The 16,754-nt window shown below is 47.6% G+C and overlaps 2 protein-coding genes across 3 annotated transcripts in view; one reads left to right on the top strand and one right to left on the bottom strand.

Moving 5' to 3' along the window:
- MGAT4B (alpha-1,3-mannosyl-glycoprotein 4-beta-N-acetylglucosaminyltransferase B) overlaps positions 1-7,556 on the top strand; it is a 50,494-nt gene extending 42,938 nt beyond the window's left edge. For both annotated transcript variants that reach the window (XM_059483811.1, XM_059483812.1), the window contains exons 9-15: positions 424-554; positions 3,334-3,441; positions 4,360-4,553; positions 4,939-5,017; positions 5,453-5,540; positions 6,419-6,531; positions 6,607-7,556. In XM_059483811.1, the coding sequence (XP_059339794.1) occupies positions 424-554; positions 3,334-3,441; positions 4,360-4,553; positions 4,939-5,017; positions 5,453-5,540; positions 6,419-6,531; positions 6,607-6,630 (737 nt within the window). In that variant the 3' untranslated portion in view covers positions 6,631-7,556. The remainder of the gene's footprint in view (positions 1-423; positions 555-3,333; positions 3,442-4,359; positions 4,554-4,938; positions 5,018-5,452; positions 5,541-6,418; positions 6,532-6,606) is intronic.
- Positions 7,557-7,949: 393 nt separating this feature from the next.
- LOC132080544 (leukotriene C4 synthase-like) lies at positions 7,950-15,211 on the bottom strand. Its single transcript, XM_059483758.1, has 5 exons — positions 15,154-15,211; positions 11,215-11,314; positions 9,411-9,481; positions 8,656-8,737; positions 7,950-8,401 (listed from the first exon to the last, which is right to left on the bottom strand). Exons 1-5 carry the CDS (start codon positions 15,209-15,211, stop codon positions 8,254-8,256), a joined length of 459 nt encoding a protein of 152 aa, XP_059339741.1. The 3' UTR covers positions 7,950-8,253.
- Positions 15,212-16,754: the final 1,543 nt, after the last annotated feature.

Raw genomic sequence — 16,754 nt, 5'->3', positions numbered from 1 at the left:
GCATCAGCCCAGAACTATTTTGGGAACAGCAGTACATGGTTGCAGTAGCAGCTTGATCTGTTATTTTGGATACTGGTTTGATTGGCTTAAAACTTGTAGTTCTCAGGGCAGGAAATGGTCTGTCCTGCAGCTGGCTGCATTTTTCATCCTTGTTTCTCTTTACTGAATGGGAGAGTTTTAGACCTTTTGATACTGTTGTGACCTGTGAGACTCTAATGCTTTCTAATTCTGCAACAAATATTAAATCCGGAACTGTATTAGCAATGTCAGCAGTGCTGGTACATAAACAGGAGCCACGTGTTGTTTCCTTTACACAGATAGACACAGCTAACCCCCACAGGCCAGTCTCCCATTTTTTACATTCCCAGCTCTGATTCTAGACCATTTCATACCATAGCTCCTCTCTCTCTCTTTGTGCTCTAGGAAAAATGTTCAAGTCTCTGGATCTGAGCTTAATTGTGGAGTTCATCCTGATGTTCTATAAGGACAAACCCATTGACTGGCTGCTGGATCACATCCTCTGGGTGAAAGTCTGCAACCCTGAGAAAGATGCAGTACGTAAACAGCCTCTGTTGAAGGGAAATGTTCTGTTGTGTGTGGGCAAATGTACACTTGGCTGTGCCTCCAGAGGATCTTTTCTGTGAGCTCTGGTGCTAACTGACTTTGCACCGAGCCCTGCCATCCCTGTGGAGCGTGCTGCAGGGTGTCCTTGTGGACTGTGAAAGTGGAGACCTGGGAGTTCAGGCTTTTGTAGCTGCCAGGAAAGGCATCATTTCTGCATCTAAGCACTAATAGGGTATTCCTCCTGCAGCCCTCGAGGACAGGAGTCATTCCCCATCCTTCTGTGTTGTTTTGCATTCTGTGCTTCTCTCCCTGAAGCCATTTCCCACTCGCTGACTGCAACCCCAGAGTGACCCTTTGACTCTGGATCCCTGGGCTGTACCTGCCTGGAGCACACAGGGAGACTGCCCAGAGAGCTCACCCCAGAGCAAACCCTCCTTGCACAGTCTGCCAGAATGAAGGCAGATCACACAAAGCTCTTGTCAGGGTTTCCAGGAGGGTGCAGAGAGGTGAAATGGGCTCTGCTTTTGTGCTGCCATTCCATTTGCAGAGCCAAAAGCCCCTGTGCCCTGTGAAGATTGTGTTTGAACTCCAGCAGCAAGGGGCTAAAGCGAGTGGGAAGGGCAGAGGAGGAGTGTCTGTGGCAGCAGATGTAAGATGAGCTCAGCACCAGATACTCTCCTGTCTTCTCTCTGAACATACTGTATTTACAAATGCTTGCTTGCCCTCCTCCCCAGTAGAGAACAAGCAGCAGAGTTGCTGTGCAGAGCTCAGTCAGTGGCTTAGAACAAACTTCATGGTGACAACCATGTTGTGGTGATAAATGCCAGAGCAAGTGGAAATTAGTATTGTATTTATGTGCTGGGGGGGTGGACCATCCTCAGAGCTCTGCAGAACTGGGGCAAGGGTGTGGTTTAATTTGGCCTGATCCCTGGCACAGGACATGGCATTGGCTCCAGTGCCCCTTGTGCAGCAGGACCAGTCTCAGATGATGTCCCCTGAATCCTCCTGGCAGTTCAGGCCATGTGCTCAGCTGGGACAGAGCACTCCCCAGGACTGACTGACAGCCCCACAGTCTGCACAGCTGTGGGTAAAGCTGGATGGGTGGGATGCTGGGATGGAGCTGGGAATGATGCTGCTCTCTGTGCCCCCACCTTCAAAATCCTCAGCTTGAGCACTGATTAAATGCAGATCCTGCTGCGCTGGATCATCTTCTCCTTAACTCATCTGTGCTCATCTTTTCCTACCTGATGGAACCAAGGTTTTCTCAGGGGAAATCACAAACCTCTTAAACATGTTGCCTTTTTAAAAATTAACCTACTTTCCATGTGGATTTCTGGCTCCTTTCCCCCACTGTTTGCATGATTAACTCTGCACAGCGCCCTTTCAAACATGACTTTCTCTTGTAAATCCCACTGTGCAAAATCAAATTGGTAGCGGGGAGGATTTGTCTTTTTGATTGAAAGTTTGTTTGACCTGAGCTTTTGGTAAGTGCTTTGCCTGCTCTGGGCATATTCTGCTCTTTCTTTTTTAACTAATTTTAGATTTACCTGGGGTAGACCTGTGTGAAAGGATGACCTTCTTACCACCAACTGAGCTGTTCCTCCTCCTGGCTTGTCCGTGACAAGGCTGCTTTCAGGAAACGTTTCTTTAGGAGTGCAGGAAAAGGGGAGAAGGATAAATCAGGAGATGCTGTAGCTGCCTCCATTCCCCTTCCTCCTCCTCTCCCCATCCAGAGTGAGCTAGCCATGATGGAGTTGCATCCACAGTTGCTGGCAGTGAGTAGGTCTGTCCCATTAGCATGGCTAGTTTTAATTTTCTAATGTAACGTGAGCTGGATTAGGGGATTATCTCTTTTGCAGCTCGCAGGGGTCATGCCTGGAATTTCCCAGCTCCTGGCCCATGGCGGGGCCTGGTGTGGCACCCAGTCTGTTCCAGGCAGCCACTGCCAGGTGGGAGGCTGCAAGAGCAGATGGCATTAGGGATGTGCATGCATTTCTTTTCTTGGAAAAAGCCAAAGATGGAGAACAAATACCCTCTCCATACAGCTTTTAACCTGTATTTTTGTCCTTCTCCCCCAAACTGAGAGAACTGAGCTATTTTAAAATGTGAATTCTCATCTCCCCACGCTCTCAAGTGATTTTCCTTTTTGTCCTGTATTCCCTCTCCATCGTCTCTCTCCCTCTACTCCATGGTAAATCACTGCCAGGATCACAGTTGCATCTCCAAGTTTATTTATGTGGTGGATAGGCGTGAAACAGCCCAGCAGCTCAGACGATGGCACGTGCTGTACATCTGCTCACAACTCCTGCCAGCAAACTGGGAACTGCCCATCCAGAGAGAGCCCACACTTGGTACCTGTTCACTCTGAGTCATCCCAGGATTGTTGTACCTTCAGACATCAGGGATTCCAAGCTCTGAGTTGTAGGAAAAAGGCTTTCCCAATAAGCCAAGGGGCAAAGGAAACTCAGTTCTCTGGCTGTTCCTCCCTGACAGCACAGAGGGGATTTGCTGAAGCTGTGCTTGGCAAGCAGAAATTTGGCATTTAAACCTGGACCCTGCCCAGCAGAGCCTGGGGGTTGAGGGGCTCAGAGTCACAGTCTGGTTTCTCCAGAGCGTGGTTAAAAGCCCTCTTGCCAGATTAGAGCCTAAATACCACAGAAGGGCATAGAGATGGAGGACTTGTCTGTCACTCCTTGTGCCCTTTGTCCATGGCTCTGTGGGCCCCAGTGGCCTGCAGAGGTTGGAGCCTGGGGCACTGTCTCGTTTCAGAAACACTGCGACAGGCAGAAGGCAAACCTGAGGATCCGCTTCAAGCCCTCGCTCTTCCAGCACGTGGGAACCCACTCCTCCTTGGCTGGGAAGATACAGAAGCTGAAGGTGGGTACCAGCTCTCTGTCCAAGCTGCAGGTGGCCTGGCCTGCAGACGCCCAGGAACTGGCTGCTTTTGGGTGGGGACATCTGTGACAGCAGCTGGTGGCAGCTGGATTTCTGTGAAGTGGTTGTGTTTTATTCCGAATTACAGTGAGCTCAGGCAGCTGCTGCTCCTCAGAATGGCAGTGACATGCACCAAGAGTCACTGCAAGATTATAAGCCTTGGTACCAGTCCTGGCCACCCATCCTGAGTGCCAGGCCATGGTCCAGGCAAATGACTTCGAAGAATCTACTAAAAAAACCTTAGAGAGATGGCTCCTGGGTTGGTCTGACTTCCTTCTCACTCCACTTCATATTCCTGGGATTTGGTGATAGGCAAATTAAAACTCACTGTATAAGAGCTGGAATTGGTGAGGTGTATTTAAACATGAACAAAATGCAGCTTCCCACAAGTACAAGTGCAGAATCCATGGACAGATATCCCTGGGCTGTGCTGTCTGTGTGATCCCCAGGGAAATGGATGGTATAATCCAGTTTGTATCACAGTGCAGTGCTGTCAGGCCATGTAATCCAGTCATTTTATGCTATTGTCAGCCTCCCAGCTGCTTTCTCCTCAAGTGTAGAGACTGTTTCCAGAGCTCCTGGGGCATGGACAGGCGTTCAGGGACATTTGGACATTGAAAGGCTCCATGGTGTGCTGGATCAGAGCACAGAGCAGGGGTGTTTCTCTGAGCTGCCTCTCCTGAAGGAGTGTCTGGGATCCAGTCACACATTCCCCTGCCTGGTGCCTTGCCAAAATTACTTCCATCTTTCATCCTTTCACAAAATTTTAATTTGCAGTGCCTTGTAGCTGGGGCCCTGGTTCCTCACGGGCCAGAGCAGCTCCTGGCCCTTCTCTGCCCTTTTACTTTGTGCCCTTTCAAGGACAAGGACTTTGGAAAACATGCACTGCGGAAAGAGCATGTCAACCCTCCTGCTGAGGTGAGCACCAGCCTGAAAACCTACCAGCACTTCACCCTGGAGAAGGCTTACCTGCGGGAGGACTTCTTCTGGGCCTTCACTCCCACTGCCGGCGACTTCATCCGCTTCAGATTCTTCAAACCACTCCGAATTGAAAGGCCAGTGCTCGAGGGGTCAGCGGGGTGTGGGGGCAGCCCAGAGCATGTGGAGACGCTTGACTTTGGCTCTTCTGGCAATTTAAATCAAATTTCTTGCCTTTCTCCTGCTTGGCTGCCCAGGAGGAGGGAGCGGTGCTCTTCCAGGGGAGGATAATTTGACCCTTTCTCAGTGGGGCCACCTTTGCCAGAGCCCTTTGCTTTCCTGCACTGGTGAGCAGTCCATGGTTTAGCTGATCTGGCACAGAAGGTCTCCTGCCAAATCGTGCTGTGGGCTCTTTGGGAAGGTGCATGTTAGGTTGAGCTGTTTGATGATTCAGGTGGGGTGAAAGCCATCGTGTGCCCCCTGGCTCAGTGTGCCTTTCTGTGGGTTTGGTCCCTGTCACAGGTTCTTCTTCCGCAGCGGGAACATCGAGCACCCAGAAGACAAACTCTTCAACACAACTGTGGAGGTGCTGCCATTTGATGTAAGTGTTTGATTGAGATTTGAGGTGAGGGTGGAGTGGGAAGCAAAAGAGCTTTGAGAGGAGGGAACTGCTTAGAGCCATCAGGAAAATTTTTATGAGATTTGAGTGCCTCTTACAGGTGCTGGCAGGGAGCCAGAGGGTCATGCCTGGTGTGATGCCACCTCGGGAGCTGGGTGCTTTGCTGAGCACGGCTGTGTGAGCCATCCCTGCCTGGGGATGCTCCAGTGGGTGGGATGAAGCCAGAATGGTGCAGTGGAAAGAGCAGCGTGAGGACTGCAAATGTCCTCTTGTTTTGGGCATGTGTCTCAGGGTGCCAGGTGTGGGATGAGATGCCAGGGTTTGCTGGCAAGAACAGCTCTGGGATTGCTGCTTTTCCTTGGGGCTTTTGGGTGACTCTTGCCTCTGGTCTTGCAAAAAATTCCTCTTCTTCTGCAGAGTCTACAGTCAGATAAGGAAGCCTTGCAGGAGGGAAGAGGCACAGCTGTCAAATACCGCAGGACAGCGGATGGCTACGTCCAGATAGGTACAGGGGGAGTGGGGTGGGAAAGTGCCTGCTGGCTTTGATAACACAGCCCATGTCCTCACCTGCATGTCAGTCAAGAACCTTAGAGCTGTTTGCTTGGCAGAGAGTAATTTCTGCTTGCCAGGAGCCGAGATTTATCATTGTCTCCTCTCCTCCACTGCCCTTGCTCTCAGGCCAGGTTGTCCCCCTCAGATTATTTTCAGTCCTGCATTTCTGCCAGTTCTGCTCAGAGCCAGGACCAAATGATGCTGATTATTTGTTTGATTACCTTGGGGTTAAAAACCTCCACCATGGGCAGTTTTGCCATCTCTGTACTCACACCACTTGCAAGTCAGACCTCGTCTCTTACCACCTGAGCTTGTTTTAGTGCTTGCCCTGCCCTTGGACAAGAACAAGCAATTGCAGCCTCCTGAGAGCTGCCAGTGCGTAATAGCCCTGGTGTCCCTGCTAAGATTTCATGTTTTTTTTAATAGACAAATAAGAGAAAAATTTCCTGACACATGCAGTGTTTTGCCATTTTCTCATTCCTCTGCATGCCGGCTGGTTTCTCCCAGTTGCATTTTCAAAAAAAAATAATCAAAACCAAAAAGTATGTCAGGCCTCTCTGTCCCCTTTTGCACAGCAATGATATGTTATTTGATATATATGATATTTGCAGATATTCCCAATACATTTTGTTTTGTTTACCTGATTTGTGTTCTCCAAAGTGTGGCATTTTGCACTGTGTTCCATCCACACTGCTGGTTTTTAGCCCGTTTGGTGTTGGGTGCTGCAGGCAGGAGCTGCTGGGGCTGTTGGTGGTGCCCTGGGGGAGAGGGGAGGTGGAGGGGCAATGCCAGAGCACCATCCCTGTGGCAGCCACGTGCTCTCCCCACCAGGCTCGTTCTCCAAGGGCGTCGCAGAGGGTGAGGTGGACCCATCCTTTGGGCCCCTGGAGGCCATCAGGCTGTCCATCCAGACCGACTCCCCGGTGTGGATCATCCTGAGCGAGGTAAGCCGAGCTCCCCCAGCACCTCCCCAGCCCTGCCCTGCTCATCGCTCTGATCCCATCCCGCTCTTCTTTCAGATTTTTATCAAAAAAGCAGAGTGAAACAGGCATGGGGCAGAACGGAACCCTCGTGGATCCCTGGTCCTGCTCCCTCCCTCCCGCTCCCTCCTCCCCGCGGCGCCTCGCCCGGACCAGGACAGTGCAGGGCCGGCAGAGCTGCTGCTGCTGTGCATCCCCAGCGGGGCCAGGACGGGCATTGACTCCTCCTGAAGAGGAGCAGAAAGCAGAACCCAAACCCCTGTGCAGAGGGGGGGCTTTGCTCCGCTCCCTCGGGGTGCTGCTGCTGCTCGGACACACGGACACGGGACAGTTTGGGGTCGGGATGAGCTTTAGCCAGCGTGGGGACAAAGAGCACCTTCAGCCCCAGACAGGGCTCAGACCTTTGGCTGTGTTTGGGGACAGAGCAGGTCACACTGAGTCCTGCCAGCTGACCCCACTGGCACGCTGGGATGGAGGCGGCAGGGCCCGAGCTCTGCCTTGCCCTCTCCCAGGCAGCAGTCCTGGCCACGGCTGAGGATTAAGTGAGGGCAAAGACTGACCCTCCTTCAGCAGAGGAGGAATGAATCCAAAGGGGTTGGAGCTATGATTATGGCAGGGAAAACAAAAAAATAAAATATGCCACACTGTGCCTGCCAGCATTGAACACAGCCCCTTAACTCACAGTGAAGTCTCCAGTGTCTTCATGCCTTGAGATTGAGTGCAGAAACTGTCTTTTAAATAACTAATTCAGTTATTGATTGATGTGGGTTTTTTGGGGACGGAAAAAAAAAAAGCAGAGGTAGCCCAGTTCAAAAATAGTAGGGATTAGTGTAAATCCCAATGTCCTTTCAGCTATACACTGGAATGCATTATACTACTTTAATGTTCTGTATTTTTTATTATTGGATACATTTGATTTTTCAAGTACATCTCTCTATATAAATATATAAAACAACGTGCACTGTAATAAAAGCTAAATTTAAACCTTTGGTGCAGTAGTGAGAGTCACTTGCAGCAGGGCTGCTTTAGGCACCTGTGAACCCCAAGTTCACAGTGGAGGGTGGAATCTAGGGAGGGCAAAGTCCTTTTGCAGAGTTGGTGATAAGTGAAGCTGGGTTAAAGTAAAGGTCATTTAATCAATGCCAAACAGACTTTAGTACTAGGCTAGGGTCAGGCTTTTCTCCCAATATTTGGATGTGGTTTTAGGCAAGCTTACCCATCATTTTCATTTAATCACAGCAGCTTTTCCTATGAAACCCAGTCCCCAACTCCGATGTTCTCACACCAGTGTCTGAGTGCCTTTGACAATCACAGGTGATTTCTAGTGAGAAAAAGAATTTATTTTTTATATCCACGGTGTGATTCTTCAACATAGATCATTACAGCAGTAAGGAGGAGAGACGACAGCATGTGGGTCAATCTGTGCTCCATGAGGCAGAGCCAGAGGCATTTTAGAGCAGACAGTGCTACAAAGCCCAGCAGTGAAGCTCCTCAGCAGGGGCAGGGGCTGGAAAGCATTTGCTTTCTAGAAGGGAAATTATCTCTGAAGAGCAGAGGAGTGCCAGCATCCATCTCCTTTCTGCAGGGAATGCAGAGCCAGGGAAATATTCTCCCTCAGATGGTGCCACATGACTGGTTCCCCTGTGCTGGGGGCAAACAGTGGGTTTGGGGGAGCTGTGGCTCCTCTCACCAGGCTCCATGGAGCTGGAGAGGCCACACCAGTGCTGCCATCCATGTGGAGGATCTGGGCCTCAGGAAGTGTGCCAGGAGCCCAGCCAGTGCCAGCCCCAGCAGCACCCAGAGCAGCCAGGCACTGGCATACAGTGGTCCCAACCTGGGGGGGGAGAAAACACCATCAGGCACTGCCAGCCCGGCCAGGGCACTGTGGCAGGGCTGTCCCCACCCCTCCTTTGGGACAGTCAGAGGTGACACAGCCACCAGCACTTGGGGCAGGAGGGGAGGAGGCGGAGGAGGTGACAATCTGCCTGCAGTCCCAGCCAGAGGGAGGGAGCCTGTTCCAGGGTCAGCTCCTGCCCCCAGGCTCCCTGGGCAGGTTTGGGGTTTGCCGTGGTCCTGTCAGGTCCTTACCGTCCCCGTGCAGCCCCGGCGTAGCCCTGGAAGTACCTGAGGCGGGTGTAGAGGTAGAGCAGCCCACACACTGCAGTCACACCTGGGACAGGGACAGGGGAGCTGAGCTCTGCTGGGCTCAGGATCCCTGACACTGCATTCCAGCACAGCCCCCCAGCAGATGGGGCATGACCAGAAAACCAAACACAGAGTGGTTTGGCTATAAACCATTGTGGTGGGAGTTTAAATGAGTTTTCTTCCTTCCCTTTTTGTGAGGGATGAACTTCTCTGCCCCACAGAGTTGCCCTGGGACTGGGGTTGGCAGTGCTCCCTTATGTGGTTTCTCCTCACAACTAAATGGTTGCAGCAACCAAATCCCCTGAGCTCACTTGGTAGGGATGGACAGTGGATGAGTAAATGTTTGGGTTATGGTTTCTTGTTGTGACATAGCTCTGCCTCAGCTGCTGCCACCCTGGGACCCTGGGACAGCCTGACCTTGTCCAGGAGAAGCAGCATGAGGGGACAGCCAGGCTCCAGCAGAGGAGCAAGGGCTGCCAGAGCTTCCTCCTCCAGGCAGGAGTGGGCTCAGCTGCTCCCAGCTGGAGCTGAGGCACTTCTTGGTCAATCCAGCTAAAAGGGAAATTTGCTTTCCATGAACAAAAGCCTCACAGGCACAGAGAGAATGCCTGAGTCACAATGGGATTTAAATTGGGGCTGAGATTTTTTGATTTGTTCACATGGTTTGAGTTGGAGTTCCCCCCCCATATCCCTCTTACCTTGATGGAAGAAGATTCCAGCAACCCAGAGGAGGGAAATGAAGATTGGGAAGTACTCTGAGCAGTTTGCCCTGGTGAGAACCAGAGATGAGAGTTAAAACTGCCTCCTTGAACAGCAGAGCCTGGCTAGCCAAGGCTGGAGAAGGGAATTAGAAACTCACATTGGAGCAAACTAAAAGAGCTGATGAGAACCATCCCTGTGCTGTGGGAAAGGAGCCTTTTCTGTGATCAAGCACACCCAATATCTGTATTATAGAGAAAAAAGCAGCCAAACACCACACAGCATTCACCTCTCCTGCATTCACATGGCCCTGGAACGACAAGCTATGGCTGAGATGGAGATTTGTCTCTGCTGGACCCTCAAAGAGCCCTGTCCCAGAGAGCTGCTGGGGAGAGCCTTGTCAGTATTTAAGGAGCTTTCTCTTCCCCTTGGGTGAACACAGCCCAAATTTGGGTCACACAAGTCACACACCAAGAAGGAGCCTTCTCTCAGATAAAATTCAGCAGGAGGTGATCAGATCTACAGCCAAGTTTTCCTTCTTTATCCTTTGGTGACAAACGTACAGATTTTCTGCAAGAGTAGGAGCTGTGCTATTAAAGACATTGGTTTTGCTTCTCCCACATTTTACCATTCCCTAGGCAATTTAATCTTAATGTTGGCCAAAAATATACAAACCTTTGGAGAATGGAGCCAGACTGGGAGCTGGAAAAAGTCTGAAGAACCTTGTTCTGTAAATGCAGTTTGAGCCTCAGTGAGGGGAGGCTGCCAGGTTTCAAGTGAGTAATGCATCAATACCACTTTTTCCCATATATATTTTTTTCAATATATCAAATTATTCATTTGTATACTCCTCCACAGGGAAAAGAGAAGACAAACCCACAAAGAAGCAACATTTCAAGTCCAAACTCCCCGAGGTCACCTTCCCTACCACAGCCTATGGCATGACTTGGTTAACATGCATTTAATAGTTAAGTATTTAATTACAAGCCACATCAGCAGCTCCCCAGCTCGCAGAGGCTGATGTCTCCAGGCAGGCTGGCCCTCCATGGTCCCACAGAAGGACTGGAGCTGGTGTTTTTGTCACTCCACAAACGTTTCCTGTGTGCTGGCAGGGAATGCAGCTGCTTTGTTCGGGATTTAGTGCCGGGCTGGAATTACCCTTCACACCAGCTCCAGCCAATTCCTTTCAATGGCTCACAAAACAGAACGACTGAGATGAAAGATGGAATCTGGTGCTTGCTGGAAGCTGAAGGGATCTGTGAACGTTTCCAGTTTAGCTCCAGCATTGCTCTCTCCATAGGAACAGAGCAAAAAGAAACAGCCCTCAGCAGGGGCCCACGAGTGCTGATTCTCACAGTACAATGGCTTCTGAAAGGGAAAAAATTAAAATGCCCTTGTAGCTGGTTCTGCCAGCAAGGCCCTTTGCTTCAATTCAACAGCAAAACATTACAAGAAAATATCAGGTTATTAATAAAGCTTTGGCTGCTCTCACCATTTGGAGCCAATGGTAATATTAAATTTAATGATTCTAATTGTGAATGCTCTGCACCTCCTCCATACGGCCACTAATTTGTAATTTGGCTGCCTCACAATGCCAGAAGGAGAATTATCATGGATGGACAGAAACACCCCAGCCAAAGTGCTCCAAATCAAAACGCAGACCTTTGCACACAAAGCACTGAAAAATAATAATAACAGTAGCAGTAAGTGGAAAGGTGATGGAGGGAAACCAGTCTCTTCCAACAGTGACAGCTGACTCAAGTCTTATCTAGACAAAGTCACCACAAAAAGTCAAAATCTTACTGAGCTCTGAAGGTCCGCTCAAATTCAGGGTGCCCTGTGGTTTCAGGAGGGGAAACCTTGTACTTCCGACGGGCGTAGATCACCTGCATTGCAAAATAGGCTGAAAACAGAACACAGGAGTGGTAACAGAGCAGCAGTGTTTATTTAGCCAAGTGTTACCTGGCTTGGAATCAAGCAAGTGGTTAGAATGAAAGAGCTGATATGATCTAGGTCCCCAGTCCAGGGCTGCCACACATGACTTGTAATAAATGTGCCATTTATTTCACTCTCATGCTTTAAATTCAGGTTTGGTTATCCCAGCTGAGTGCCAGTGCTGGATGACACTTTGCATCATCTCACACCCAGCAGAGCCCTCAGTGCTGCTCCCTGGCAGATCAAACACACAATAAAACCTTACCACATCCACACTGAGTCACAGAATTACCTCTTAATCTTGCACTTCGTCTTTAGGGTACTTGTGCACCCTCAGCCAGCCTGATGGGAATGATGTGCAACACTTTCTGCTATTCCCAGTGGGTGCAAAGTACAGCCCATGTCACAGAGCAGCATTCACACTGTCAAGCACTGGGACAGTCAATTAGAGATGCTCTTAATTATGGCAATAAAAGGAAATGAGGAAGAGGGTGATTATTTCTTGCTCTTCACCCCTGCAGGACAGCCCCAAGGCTGTCAAGGAGCAGAGGTGCTGCCCATGCCTGCTATCAGCCTGTGCCACATTCGAGCCAAGGCACTGACTCAGTGTCTGCTACATCAGTCCTTTGTACATTTGTAAAGGACATGGAAAGTCACTTCAAAACAATGAAAACTTGCTAACATGAAGATTTGGAGTGTTTCACTATTTATTGAAAGCTCCTACTCCCACAGGAAATTGCTGATGCTCTGTTTTATTTGGGTGCAATACTACACTGCTGCCTTTATTGAAAACTCCTATTTTCATATAGGAGAAAACTAAATTATAAAAACAATTACTTTGGTGGCTGTGGTGGTGTCACTGAGACACTTGAGTGAGCAAAGTCCTCACATAGCAACATTTCCAGAGCATCCCAGAGACACAAGGAGCCAGGGTGCAAGGCCTGCCTTGGGGACTGTCCTATTGTAACAAAGATAAAAGCAGAACAGCAGGACAGAGAAGGGGAAGTAGGGACAGATGTTCCAAGATTAAAGACAAGACATGTGCCTGCAGAAAAGCATTAGAACATATGTAGAAGGGAATTAGAAATGTAAATAATCTGATGCTATGTGACTTGTGTATCACAAGGTTTTACTAACAAAAATACAGTCATTCCTTTCAGAACACATATAAGAACAATTAAGCATGTTCTAGTACCTTCCACAGGCACCCAACCCTAGACAAGAGGTGCTGACAGAGCAAAGTGGGGGGAACATTCTTGTTTCACCCTCTTTGATTCATTTGTAGCAGGTTGATGATGGGTGAGGGTGTCACCCTTCTGCAGAGGTCCAGCAGGATACAGTGTTCCCTCTGTGAATCCAGAGGGGTGTAACACACAACTGGAACTCAGCAGCTGCTGGAGAGCTTTGGGAATAAAATGAAACCACGACCCATCCTGTTACCTCCCCTCCTCCCTGCTGCTCTCAGGGTTTCATCCCAGTCTCCTCTCCAGAAATGGACTGAGCTGAAGTTACAGCATCATGAGCAGACCTGGCTTGTGGCATTAGCCCAACTGCACTGGGCAACGCTCTTCATCCTGCTTTGTGTCATTTGCACCTTTCCCAAGGTAGGATTCCTGTGACTGATGGGTGAGATAAGAACAGCTGGCTGTTCCCCAAACCCGGTGTAAGGGTGAAGAACCAGTTCACAAAAGCACTTCCCAGAATGAGGTGTTGAAAAAACCCACACTGCATGAGCCTTCTCAGCACAGACTCTTAGAGAAAAAGAGTTCAATCTACCCTGCAGAACTTTTCAAAGCATTGTTTCTTGTGATTCATGTCTTGAGGTTAATCACCTGTGTGGATTCCCACGTGGCTTAGGGGCTCAGCTCTCCCTGAACTTTGCTCTTCAGTGGAAATATTCTTCATTCTCTATTTGATTATGTACACAAACTTGTCAAACCATATCACAGTTGCTATCTGCCACATTTGAGTGAACCTGGCAAACAAGCCCTCTGGGGCCTGACAGTGACATTGCATAAGTTTTCTTTCCTTTGAAGCTGTAAAATAAGGGACTGGAGGAAAAAACTGGAGTAGAAAAATTTTGCTCTGTGGTACAATGTTCACCACAAGGCTGGGGCACACATCTACAGAGTGCTAAACTCAAGGTTTCACTAAACTGAGAATGACTAAATTAAAAAGGGGAAAGCTACTTGAAAGGACCCAGAAACTGCAGGCTCCCAGAAAATTCAAAAGGAAACATAAAAATCAACCAACCCTGTACCAAGGTCAGCCATTAAATTACATCTCCTGCTCCAGGACGTGATGGAGGAGTGTCTGTAGGGATAGCCCATCTCTGTGCTTCAGTGCTCCCCTGCTCAGAGTGAATCCCAGACCTCTAATTCACCGACAGAAAGTCCTTTCAAAACATGCAGAGAAAGCCACTGCGCAGCTCTGAACCCGTGACACACAGATTTCATAGGACTAGGTGGAAATACACAGTATTTTGCAATTTGCTCCTTGGCTTCCCACACAGAGATCATAAATGAGGATACTTCAGGTGATCGAACAGATAGGAGGGTGCCAATGCCAGCTATTTATCTGCTGGCTTCTCACCTGGCTTGTATGCCATCAAAGTAAAATGCTTCATGCTGCAACCTTTAAAAAGTACTTGAAATTCTCATTAAACAAAAATATTAGAGACAAAACGGCTATCTAGGGATTTGCTACTGAGGGTTTCCTAAAGGAAAAGAGCTGAGCAGCATTTCTGTAACTCAATTTCAAGTTTTCTTCACGTATTGTCTTTCCACACTAAACACTCGCTCCACCTCCACTTAGTTTAATAACAAAAAAATTCATAGTACAAAAGTTTCTTCTGTTTGTAGTTGCATGTCTGTAAATTGAGTGGAAATTACTGAAAATTCAGCGTCTTGAGCTCTATTTTTAAAGTGGAATATTTTGTTTTAAATAATGTTTATATTAGGAGATTTATCACCTGACAGCTAAAAGCACATGATGCTGCTCAGGGATTCACATCCATTTGTAAGCAGAGGTGTGATAGCTGTATGGTGAATTAATACAGTAATAACAAACCCCACAAACTTTTCCTTATGGAACAGTGAAGATTTTATTAAAATGGGGCCTCTGTCCCCATCCCAGGCAGGGGAGAGACTATCCTGAAGCTCAAGGGGGAGAAACTTTGCCCAAACAACCCACAAATAAACAAAGCTTGTTAACAATGCTGCTCCTTCTAAATGGTCTAAACACAATGCATCTATTTAAATTAGAAGTCACTGAGTTCCTTTGAAGAGCTGTCTATTTCTGACCAGAACTTGCCTTAGTTTCCAAATTACTCTGCTCTCAGTGCATCTTGTCATCTGCTCTGTGCATTATGAACATGGATATTGTCACAGAGAAACACCCATGTGCACGAGGCTCTTTCCTACATCCACACTAGGTCTGTCTGTACACTGACCTCCTCACCAGCACATTTACTAACCTGCCTTTATGTTGGCTACCTCCAGCCACTGCAAGTTACAAATTACCTGCTAAAATTCAATCACAAACTAGTTTACTTTAATGACATCACGTTGAAATTGCTTTAAGTCTAAAAGTTTACTTGCTGGCTTTGAGGATCATTTTAGTCCCTGCTAAATAGTGACCACCCTCAGGCATGACACATGCCATTAACAGCCAAAAATTTCTATCATTTTACCATGTTGGAAAACAGTGACATTCACTCCACAGATGCTCCAAGAAAAACACAGGAACCACATCCCACAAAGTTTAACATCATTAGCTGAATACTGGCATTGTACAAAGGACATTTACCTTGCTCCAGGACGCCCAGAACTGTGACTGTGGCCAGCAGGTCTATTTGATCTCTCATGCTGCTGACTGTGGAGCAAAGCCCAGCCTGATGTGCTGGGTACAGCTGTGCCAACACTCTCTCCCAGCACCACCCACTCCCACAGAGCTGCCTCTGAGCACAGGTGTTTCCTCCACCACACCTCAGCTCACCTTAACTCTCTCCACACCACGTGGTTTTCCAAAGCAGCCACCCACCAGAAAATGTCTATTCCATTCAGCCAATTGCCTTTTGCTGAACAATAGAGCAGGGAAGAATTTTACATGAGCAAACTGTCAAATTCTTCTAATTACATTTACAGACTTTATGCCATTATTGAATTAAATGCTGCCAGCAATGGAAAGATGATGGAATTCTTTCCAGCCCTTTTGTTGCTAGTTTTAATGAGCTCTGAAGCATCTCAATTATGTGCAAGGTTGTAAAAATTATTAACAAGCATTTACAAATTAATGACTTGACCTTCTGCTCTTATTTCAAGTAGTGGAGTTGACCACATGAAGGATTTGATACACTCCAGCTGGAATAACTTGATTCTGTTACCAGATTCTGTGATTTAACAGAACATTCAGATACTTTATCCCACTAATTACTACTCTTCAGTTTACCAAAGAGGAGTACAGATCTTTTCTAGCACTCACTCACCCTTAGAAGTTTTCTGAAGTTTTTAAGCAATACAAACCTTTCCCTGGGTAACATTCAAAATAAAAGTTCTAGTTCTGAAGGCAGCAGAGGATGTAGAAACATAGACCCTGAGAAATGTTACACTGACATCAGAGTCATAATTGTAAAATGTAAAATCTGAAAACCAGCAATGTTTTAGCCCTGAATGACTTTTCTCCCCACTTCACAAATGTAAAATTGGCATCAGTTCGAAAAGTTACCTTATGTTCTTGAGCAACTTTATATGGATGACTGCTCTGACTTTAAAATTTTTTAAATCAAAGAGGAGGAAGGTTTTCCCTTAATGCTGGTGGTTGAGCCATTGCATTTCTCTCTGTTGAGTCACACACACAAACCCTCACTACAGAATTTGTGCATGTACCAGACCTGCAGTTTCTCCCAAGAGCAACACAGCAAGATTTTTTTCTAGTTTGGCTCTTCATTGCTTCAAAACCCCATTGTGACAGCTCATCAAGCTGAAAATTCAGTTTATCAATCAAATATCCAATGTTACACTTTTTATATATAACCACCCATGTAGAATAGCAAAACCACTCCCTCTCTCTAAAAAAGACTCATATGATGTGACTTCAGACCCTCCAAGGTACAGCAGACTCAGACTAAATAGAACTAAAACCTAAAAGTTAACCTTAACTGAACCTATTGGTGACCAAAGATTTCATCTGTGGTGTCCAATGTAAAAGTCAGAGGGGAAATGCCACCAGGGTCTCCTTACAACATATTTCAACAAACAATGCAGGCTTGAGAAAACTTTCATTACAGATTTCCATTACTCTCAGGAAAAACACTGGCATCAAGAAAATAAAAATCAGTTTCTGAGTAAATGTTTGTGACAAGCTGCCACTGACTCCTTAAAATCTTTTGAAAACCACATATGTCATTT

This window comes from Ammospiza nelsoni, chromosome 16, assembly GCF_027579445.1.
Source record: "Ammospiza nelsoni isolate bAmmNel1 chromosome 16, bAmmNel1.pri, whole genome shotgun sequence".
In the NCBI taxonomy this organism is placed as follows: Eukaryota; Metazoa; Chordata; class Aves; order Passeriformes; family Passerellidae; genus Ammospiza; species Ammospiza nelsoni.
The sequence above is the reverse complement of the archived record's forward strand: the minus strand, read 5'-3'. Positions and strand labels throughout refer to the sequence as shown.